The 10620-nt window shown below is 33.3% G+C and overlaps 1 protein-coding gene across 6 annotated transcripts; it reads right to left on the minus strand.

Moving 5' to 3' along the window:
- Window positions 1-4503: 4503 nt before the first annotated feature.
- Window positions 4504-8230, minus strand: LOC145107813 (uncharacterized). 6 transcript variants are annotated; one of them, XM_079044768.1, is made up of 10 exons: window positions 7849-8230; window positions 7494-7555; window positions 7292-7347; window positions 7083-7199; window positions 6821-6923; window positions 6591-6671; window positions 6355-6448; window positions 6217-6257; window positions 5705-5773; window positions 5039-5415 (listed from the first exon to the last, which is right to left on the minus strand). In XM_079044768.1, the coding sequence occupies exons 1-4, from the start codon at window positions 8033-8035 to the stop codon at window positions 7160-7162; spliced, it is 345 nt and encodes a 114-aa protein (XP_078900894.1). In that variant the 5' UTR covers window positions 8036-8230; the 3' UTR covers window positions 5039-5415; window positions 5705-5773; window positions 6217-6257; window positions 6355-6448; window positions 6591-6671; window positions 6821-6923; window positions 7083-7159. The 6 variants fall into 6 exon arrangements, with proteins under 6 accessions (XP_078900896.1, XP_078900892.1, XP_078900894.1 ...); XM_079044767.1 differs by having other exon boundaries at window positions 6217-6271; XM_079044770.1 differs by lacking the exons at window positions 5039-5415; window positions 6217-6257 and adding an exon at window positions 4504-4799.
- Window positions 8231-10620: the final 2390 nt, after the last annotated feature.

Genomic DNA, 10620 nt, shown 5'->3' on the forward strand with positions numbered 1-10620 from the left:
TTGATCTATTTCACAAATTAAGGACCATAGACAAACATAGTGTGTATGCTTGGTGCATGGCATAACTATTGTTTAGACAAACATAATGTGCATGCTTGGAGCATGACATAACTATTGTTTTAATTCAAGTATTAAGTTGATTATTCAAAACAATATACAATGAATAATAAGTAATCATTATGGGACTCAAAAGCTTTGGGCTATATAGGATTAGTATTATTCTTGTGTTTCACTTTGCATGTTTTGACTTCCCGAATAACAAGGTTATTCAAACCATCCATAGTCAATCATACTTTGGAAGTAGGTATTCAAACTAATATCATCCTGGAATAAGATTCAAGTATTGGATTCAACCCACACTCATTTGAATCACTTCATGGATTTTATCACGAGTGATCATGAGACGATAATATCTTATATTCTTGAAACGGAGACATGTGAGTTGTAGTTGCGAGTCGGTTGCACATTGACATATGTAAACGCACCAGTAACTTGGATGTTATAAAACATAGTGTTGTGTGTAATTTGAGCAGTAAGTACAAGCGAGCATTTGGGTTGAAGTTTATCCGTTCCTTTTACCCCATGTGGATAAAAGCGATATATGTGGGCCCCTCGATGATTTAGTGATGACACCAGGCCTGGACTGATTTGATTTGTTCAATTAGTCATTCGTCATAAATCGGAAATCAGGAAACAACAAATGGACAGAGAGAATGATTATAATCCATGTCTCAGTCCATATGATATACAGAATGGAGGAATATATGATCCCTTATCTAATGGACGTGTCATTGACTAGGTCAGAGTTCGACAGCGGCTTTTAAGAGTTACGATTGCTAGTCGGGTTGTGGAGTCGTACTTTCAATAATAGTTATTAGACTTATCCAAGTGGGAGATTGTTGGATTAGTGTCTAAATCCATAACTATAATTGGTATGTACTTGACCCGAGAGTAGCATGGTCCATTTGGGTTGCATGACACCGGAACAATCTGAAGGATGGATATTTGAGAAGAGGTTATTTATGATTTGTTAATATATTATAAGTTCTAATATATTAATATGAAATCATATTATTTAATTAGTATTGATCAAGAATTAATTTGGAATTAATTTTGTGATCAAAAGAGACTAATTAAATATATGGGGATTGATTATGTAAATCATTCATTCTTATAATGTGGGCTTATGATCCATAGTTCTTTGTGTTGGGCTAAACCCATGTGGTGACCCATGGAGGTTTAAACCCATGGAGCATGAGGAATATGGAAGGTCATGTACATTAGGGTTTGCATGGTGTAACCCTAATTAAGCCACACTATATAAGAACCCCTCTAGCTCATGAAATCGGACCTAAGTAAGCTTACAAAAAGGGCAAGCCGATTTTATGAGTGCAAGTAACCTCCTCTCAAGTTCCTCCATTGTTGGTGGTGTTGTGTGATTCCATTTGAGGTGCAACACTTGGGGCACTAAGTTCTTAAAGGTCCAAGGTTTCCAACTACAACAAAAGGTATGTCATCTAACTAGAATTTTGTAGTAAAGATACTCCATTGTATGCTAGTTAGGATGATGCTTTGGAAAAATAAAAGTTTGCATGTATATTAGAGAAAACATAGATCCAAATCATCTAGGGTTGCATGTACACCATAGGAGTGTTAGAATGCTCAAAACCCTTCAACACTATCTACACGTGGTCAAGGATTATGACTGCGAGATTTCGTATCACCCCGGGAAAGCTAATGTGGTCGCTGATGCTTTGAGCCGTAAGACGGCTAGTTCTGCTGCTGAGAGTCTATGTATGAGGATATCGATTGATTCTCTAATTCTTGATTTGATTAGGGAGGCTCAGGCTGGGGGAGTCAAGAAGGAGAATTGGAAGCAGAAGAGACTCAAGGATGAGATTGACAGGTTTGCTACTGACATTCAGGGGTTATTGACCCGGTATGGATGGGTTTAGGTGCAAGATTTTGGTGGGAACAGGCAGACTGTGCTAGAGGAGGCACACAAGTCCAGGTTTTCGATACACCCCGGAGCTACCAAGATGTCTCGGGATTTGAGGCTTAGTTATTGGTGGCCGTCCATGAAGAGAGAGATAGTCTGGTATGTTGACAGGTGCTTGACTTGTAGGATGGTCAAGGCCGAGCACCAGAGGCCACATGGCAAGTTGCAGCCATTGGAGGTTCCGATGTGGAAATGGGAACATATTACTATGGATTTCATCAACAAGTTACCTCGGATGGCTAAGGGATTCGACACGATATGGGTTATCGTGGACCGTCTGACCAAGAGCGCCTATTTTCTAGCCATTCGGGAGAGTTCTTCAGCTGAAAAATTGGCCGATTTATATATGCACGAGATCATTGCTCGGTATGGTATTCCAGTCTCCATTATATCTGATCGGGATGTTCGGTTTACATCTCGTTTTTGGCAGAGGTTCCATGAGGAACTGGGTACGAGGCTGCATTTTAGCACTGCTTATCATCTGCAGACTGACGGTCAGAGTGAGCGGACCATTCATGTGATGTTTATTTTGTTCAAAATTATTTTAGCATGTGAAAAACTAATTTATCAACCACAAATAATAATTGCATAAAAATAAACAACACAAGCATACATAAAACATATGTGCATAAACATAACTAACTAAAGACATTTTTGTGAGCCAACACAAAAGATGTCAAGTCTATTCTTAAAGGGACATTTAAAGGGACCAAAAAGTCTTCTAGTAATGTTGTTGTAGAAGCTTCCACTTAAGAAAACATTCATTGCTTGCAAAAGGTTGAAAAAGCTTCTTGAATGTAATAATTCAGCAACATGCAACACTTTCAGAAAGTGTTGCAGGAAGTGTCGCAAAAGTTGTAGCAGCCCATAAGGAATAGCTATCAGCGACAACTTTAGTGACGGTTTACAGAAATTGTCACTATTTTCACTGCACACTTATTAGTAGCGAAAATTACCCTTTTGTCTTCAAAAAATGGTTTCATCTTCATTTTTTTGTTACATTTTTGTATAAATAAATTATTTCTAAAAACTAATCTATTACTTACAAAAATAAACCAATAATACTAATCTATTTAATTATTGCATATCATATGAATAAATAAATTATTATAACCAATTTTTTAACAAAAACATCAAACACAAAAACACAATGGTCATTGGCTAGTTTATTCACATCATACATATCAACATACGCATTAAACAACCTTTGTTTTTCTAAGACAACTTTAAATGACAAAATATGCATGAAAACTTTGTCACAAAAATAACAATTATAAAGTTGTCGTAGAAAATATGTATGAACTCATTTTCTTACAAAAACAAGTTATCCATATTTTTCAAAAACTAAGATTTCAAAAAATTTATAAAATCTAACCAAACTTGCAAAGATGACTCTGATACCAATTCTTGGATTTTTTTATTCTAAAATTAGTTTCAAAACCAAGATTTTAGCAATGGAAGACTTGAGTATTTTTGAATTATTATAAATTAGCTATAACAAACCATGGATCTTCTTGCAAAGTTTGGAAAAAAACAAGCACCAAAGAAGAAGAAGAGTTTAACAACCTTTGTAGACTTTGATACCTTTAGGGAAGGCTTTGAAGTTTATGGAGAATATGAAACCTTTGAAACACCAACAAGAGCTCAACTTGATTTAAGATGCTAGTCTTGTAAAACTCTTAAGCTTGAAGTTCATATCAAAATATGAACTTCAAGAGAGCAAATGCAAGTAAGTGTTCTTCATAAGATTATCAAAAGTGAGAGAGTATGTATACATCTATGTAGTTACGGTTTTATGCAAGTGAAAAGAGACAAATATGAAAGCCTCATGTTTATGCATAAAGTGAAGTCTTTAACCATAAGGTCTTAACACTTTTTGAATAACCATGTCCCTAGTTCATGATCATGTCTAAGAATGCCTTTTTAGGGTAAGGCTTTTTATTAAACAAATGCAAATGTGATTCCCTCTCTTCCCTCCTCTATTCACGGTTTCACAAGTCAAAAAGAAACAACACTTGTAAATTTTATAAACTCTCTTTATAAAATATAAACCTTAACTTTTAGGTAAAAGACAAAAAAGTATTTCTAGTCCAAAATGTTATACATGACTTAATAATTTATACCATATGAAATATGTAATGTTCACTGATAATGAAAATTATTATTTTCATGAAATAAATAATTTCCAATTAATTATAAGAGTTTATTGAATATTTATTAAAATCAATTTCTAATAAAAAAATCAATTGTATCACGTTGTTAATGTGATCTATTAGTATCATATGTTAATTAGTAATATCATTTTAATATGACTATTAAGCATACTAGATCTTTCAGTTGTTGAATCCGAATGAAAATTGTGTATCGAAAGAGGTTGTGTAGCCGAAAAACCTTCATTTTAAAATAAATCTCGAGTTAATATTAGTAGTAATAAATTAATAATAAAATGCATAGAAGAAGATAAAATTGTCATTTTATATGGATCTAAAAGATTAAAGCTCGTATAATAAAAAAAAGCTTTTTTAGATGAAACGATAAAAAATCAGCAAACATGTTGACCGAATTTACAGTTACTCTTTTAATGATAAAACTAGATTATGACCCGCGTTAAACGCGGGGGAACGCATATAAAAAACATACAAATGTCCACAGAATCTATTAGGACATTATACTTTGAAGTTAAAAAAGTATCAAGATATACAAGACAATAAAAGAAACATGACACACTAACCACTTACATGACCAGTATGTAAGACCTTATGGTTTAAACAATGTTCCCTCACAGCCGTAAGGTAGCCATCTGGAGAAATTATAACCAGTCAACACAAAATCAAATCTATTTTCCACCAAAGGAGATGTAAAATTTGAACTTCAAAAACATAACAAAAGGAAGTTATTGGATTATCATTTATGAAGCTAAGGCATTGTTTCGTTTGTACTTAAATCCTTAATGAATTAAGCAATTAATTGGACATCTATATATTATTGATTCTATTATACTTAATATGGACACAATGACTTTATTTGTTGGAATGTAAAGGTAAAATGGTAATTTATATTCATTAGGACAAGTTATTCAAAGAAACAAATCATATTTATGCAAGACTTTATCTATACAGACATCATTACCCATTCAGCCACTTTCTTAAGGACTTAATGTGGAAAAAAATAGTCCTTAACAGTAATAGATAGAAAAGAACACATAAATGAAAGGGGGGAAATGTCGATTACATACCCCAGCTTCACCTTGTATGGGCTCAAATACATAAAAACTATCAATGATTCATGAACTATATGATAATATTAATAATATTTAAATTTCCTTTTGAGTACAGTTTCACAACTTGCTTGCGACGTTTGATGACAATAGGCTCGGTCACTACACTATTTTCAATATTATGAAGAACCATTTTAGACTGCAAGGTACCAATATCAGTATCATAAACAATGAAAAACCAGAACATAATACACATTACAAACATAATTAAAACTGAATGAAAGTTTGAAATTCAAGCATTAGTACTAAATTCAAATTCAAAACAATTCAAATTAATGGAAAGTATGAAAGCCGACAAAAATTGATGAGCAACTATAACCAAATTAAGGAAAAAATGAAAATCCGATAAAAGTAGCACAAAGCAGAAACATTGAAGATAAACAAAAATCCAAAGTTGGTATTGGATTAAACATGATTCAATAACTTACATTAGGTGGCTGTTGTTGCTGATTGTTTTGATTGGCCGAGTTATCCTCCATTCTTGATTTTAGGAAGCACTGAAAATGGTATAGCAAACAGTGTAACATTGAATCTCATCGATTCTATGCTGTAAGCTCGCCAAAAAATCCAAGTTTGAAGTAATATGAAAATATAAAAAGATTGAAAATCAAGCAAATATGTTTAAAATCCATTATTTTTTTTCTTGCTTCTGCTTTAGGTATAGCCTTTCTTTAAAATCCATTATGTTTAAAAAACCTCATGGCCTTGATCCAAAAGCTCCACAACAAAGTCATATAAAACCATACTATTTGGAACTCAATACATTCACGTTTTCATCCTTACTCTTTAGTTTTAATTTTTATAGAAGAAACCCAAAAGCACAATTGAATAAATAGGTTTTAAAAAAAATAATGATAACATATAAAAGATGCAAGAAACTCTAATGCGATTACCACTAGTAAGTAGCATAAGAAAAAAACATAGATATAAAAAATGGTACCTGGTGATCAGAGGAGAAAAATTGGAGATTTAATATCAACACTAAACAAATAAAACTAAAAACAATGGTCATTATAAAAATAAATAGGTACAGGAAAAGCATAATCAATATTGAAAATTCATATACCACCATATTTACCTAACAACCCCTTATAAATCTCGTTCACATCCTAAATTTCCATAAAAGCTGCCAATTTTAAAACCTCTTCCTCAAGCTTAATTATACCATTCACCTATACACAATAAAAATGTACAAACCCACTACCAGTCACATACAATTGGATGATAATAAAATAAACGCAGGAAATACAACCCAAACATTAAACTTTTATGGCAACAGATAACTATTTAAATTAAACCTCATGTGCATCTCACCTGATTAACTGCAGAGTTGGTTAAAATGTCGAGATATGTTTTCTTCTGGATCCCAAATAGCTGACATGGACACGATGATAACTGAGAAAGAACCATTCAAATAAAGTTTTTTTAAGTTATTCGAATTAAATGAGATAATATAAGGTGGTTAGTAAGACATAATAAGCATCTATAAAATGAGACATTTAGTATCAAAGAACAACACAGATATGAAGAAGATGAAGTTTTACCTATATAGTAAGTCCCATTTCTTTCCTTGCCCGAGAACAGGGAATCACATTCCATCTGATTCATCCTCTTCCCGTTTTCCTTCTCCATAAAACCTTCAAATTTCTTCATGAAAGTTATAGATTATAAATGGCTGATTTATAGAACAATACAATCAAATTAACGATTCAATCAATTTAGAATTCCGAAAATTAGAATTCAGATGTAAAAACCTAGAAATTTGCAAACACGGAATTAAAACATAAGTGTGTTCAAGAAATTTACCTTGGATGGCTTTTCTTCAAACGAATAAACTTTTGGAGTCAAATATAATATTGCTATTAATATACCCAAAGTTCAATTCAAATCAAGCACAAGGACCAATTCTTCAATGCTGCATCTCTATGAACATAAATATAAATGTGATTTAGGGTTCATAAACCATGGATTCGATTGGACTTTATTGTTATAAAATAAAGTTTGTATATTCATACCTGCGATTTCGATCACTAAATTCAGGGATCTCAGAAACGCTAACCGATCTAGGAAGCTACATGGAAAGATAAATGGAAGATCAGTTAGTTATCTAGACTATTAATACACATTTCATCAAATCAAACATATGTAGATCTCGTGAAAAGGATTTGATTAAGAGTACAATGAAACAGAAATCAAACAAGATCTGAGAATTAGAACCTTTGCGGAATTGGGGGTTCTTTGCCTGAAGAAATCTTCCACCGTCTTTGGATGATCACAATCTGTAAACCACAATCATGAACATAACAACATAAATCAATAAAAACCGATGTAATTTTGACTTTTGAAGTTCGAATAACATAACAGTTACAATTACAAGATCAAAGTCATCGTAAATTCTTAAACATAACCCGAAAACATTAACAATTACAAGTTACAGTAAAAAATCAGCAAATGTAATGGAATCGATTGCATATCAAAATTACCACCAAAAAGATCTGAAAAGAAACAATCCATTGCATATGAAAATCACTAAACAGTTAGCATGTATAAGAACAGAAGAACAAAAAATCACCAGGGCGGTAGAACCAAGCTTCATCATCAACAGGAGCATCATGATTGGAGAAATCAATCCATTGAGGAGCGTAAATGTCTTCATAAAGCATGTCCTTTTCGAACTTTGAATCCTTCCAATCGATCACAGCTACATCCATTGATGGATTGGAGAGAGAAAGAGAAAAAGAAGAAGAAAATGAGTTCATGTAGACAATTTGTAACAGTAGAAGAAGAACACATAGGATCGATTCGATGTATATATGAAATCGATTCAATGTATATATGAAATCGATAAGGTTACAAGTATCGATTGAAGGAAAGGAATAAGGATTTATCGAGTCTCATGGGAATGTCGATATACGCTCTTGGGTGATTTGGCTGATTGTATGTAGAGAAAACCTAGGAATGAAATGTACCTAAGGCGCGTGCATGTTTTGGTCCAGATGACGTCAGCAAAACAATCTAAAATGGAGACAAAGCAATGAAATGTAATAAGGGTCCATATTTCTTCATTTTAGAATTTAAGGTTCTCTTTTAATAATTATTAGAGATAGTCAAGTATCCGAAGTATGTCATCATAATTACCATGTATGTCACCATACTCTAATGTTTTCCTTTTATAGAAATATAATATATTCTATGAGGTCAAATGTTGAAAGTAATATTTTCATTGAAACAAGGATACATAGCCAAAAGACAAAATTACAAAAATGGTCCCTGTGGTTTTCCAAAAGTCATAAAGTCAGTCCCTATTAATTTTTTTTGATGCAAATGGTCCTTGTGGTTTGCAAAACTTGCACTGATGGCCATTTTTAATAACGGAGTTACTATTTAGCCGTTAAGGACTGAATCTGTAAGGGCATTTTCGTCTTTTCAAGTATAAAAAGACTGAATTCGTGACATTTGGTAAACTACAGGGACCATTTTTGAAATTTTCTTGAAAAAAACAATTCAATTGTAAAGGGGGAGGCTCGAACTCGTAACCTCCACATTACTTTATTGCCCAACAACTTAACCAATTGAACTAAAGGCCAACTTGGTTTTTACCTTCTAAAAATCGTATATATAATAATAAAATCGATAAAATAATGAAAATGCTAAGAAATGACGATAGGAGAACTCGAACTTGAGGCCTACATCCATTGATCCATAGTTGTTGACTGGGTTAGAGCTGACTGGGTTAGAAGCTGACTGAGTTAGAAATTCTGACTGAGTCTACTTCTGACTGAGTTTATGTTGTTGATTATTTCTTTGACTGACCATACTGAATAATGAAAAATGACCATATTACCCTTATGTTGTCTCTTGTTCTCAATAAAATATTTATAAAATTACAATTGCTTCATTGTTCTTAACAGGAACTCATAAGTCAACCAACTGCAAAGGCTTCTTAGCTCCAACCACAGAGATTACAAAATAATTATAAATTCTAATAGATCTCTTGGCAAAATCGTTTCAAAATCATTCTACAAAACAAAACACAAGATGCAATTACAAAATGATTTTTTTTCACAATATTCAAGAACTTACACATAAGATGATATTAAAAACACTCTTGACAAGAATCACATGTTTGTATTTTTTTTTTTGGTATCAATAATGATGAATCTACAACACTTGGTTTTACTACAAGGGAATTATGAATAGAACTAACAAAAAGAAAAGAGAAAGCAAAACCAGAAAACACACCTACATGTTCTCTTGATCAAGGGAAGACATTGATCTAGCACCAATTGAAGAATATACAACACCACCACCAATATAAACCTTTTTTAGTGTCTATGATACATCCTTTTGGCAAATTTGGCAATGATCGATTCTTTGATCTCATCATCGTTTCATCACTAATAATGTTGGACCTATGAAGGAAAAAAATGGATTACAAAGTCACATAATTTTCTTCAAATCAACATTGCTCCATAACACCCACTGTATGTGTAGAAGAAAGGACACTCAATTGGTAATATTAACCAACAGGAAGTAGACAATTTCATTTTCCAATATGATACCTCAAATTCTTAGTAGATACCCACTCTCAAAAGCTTTAAAAAATCAACGCAAACAAAGGCCATGTATTTGATTACAATCTGCAACTTCAAGAAAAATAAAACGAGCCAACTTTTAGATTAAGAACAAAAAAGGGTTAATTACGAGTGATTTAAATCGTTTTAGCAAGTGGGTATCAACGGGAAACAGATAATTGATCGACTAAAACACGTAATTCACATAAAATTAACCAACATCTCCATCCCCTTGTTATTCGATTTTGACCTGCAATCAAATTCAAGACGTGTGTGAAGATTGCGATCGATTCAGAACAGGGTTAGGGTGAGAGTACAGAAACCCAAAAACATTTATATATTTTAGAAAAAACGGTAATACCTGCAACTTGATTAACGAAAAAGGGGTGAAATCTCGTTTTCTTCTTGGTGCGATGGGAGGGAGAACAATAGAGAGAGACGACAGTTACGATCGATCATGAGAGAAGGGATTGGGAGTTCGGTGGTGAATGAGGTGGCCGGTGCTAGAGAGGGCGGTGGTGGAGAAGGTGGTCGACGAGGCTGAAGTGCATCAAAGACTCGATGGAGAGGGCAGAGCGAAGTTCATTCAAAGAGAAAAACAAGGGCAACCGGGGAAAGGAAGTTCACTTTCTCGGTCAGCAGCTAATTTTTTGAGGAACGAGTCAGGATGTTGGTCAGCAATAGCTAACCGAGTAAGCCAACTTTAAACTCCATCAAACACTCTGACTGCTGACTCGGTCAGCAGTCACTTCTGACCGGACTGAGTAAGT

Source organism: Lactuca virosa, chromosome 4 (assembly GCF_052849685.1).
Source record: "Lactuca virosa cultivar CGN04683 chromosome 4, Lactuca_virosa_CGN04683_v6, whole genome shotgun sequence".
Taxonomy (NCBI): Eukaryota; Viridiplantae; Streptophyta; class Magnoliopsida; order Asterales; family Asteraceae; genus Lactuca; species Lactuca virosa.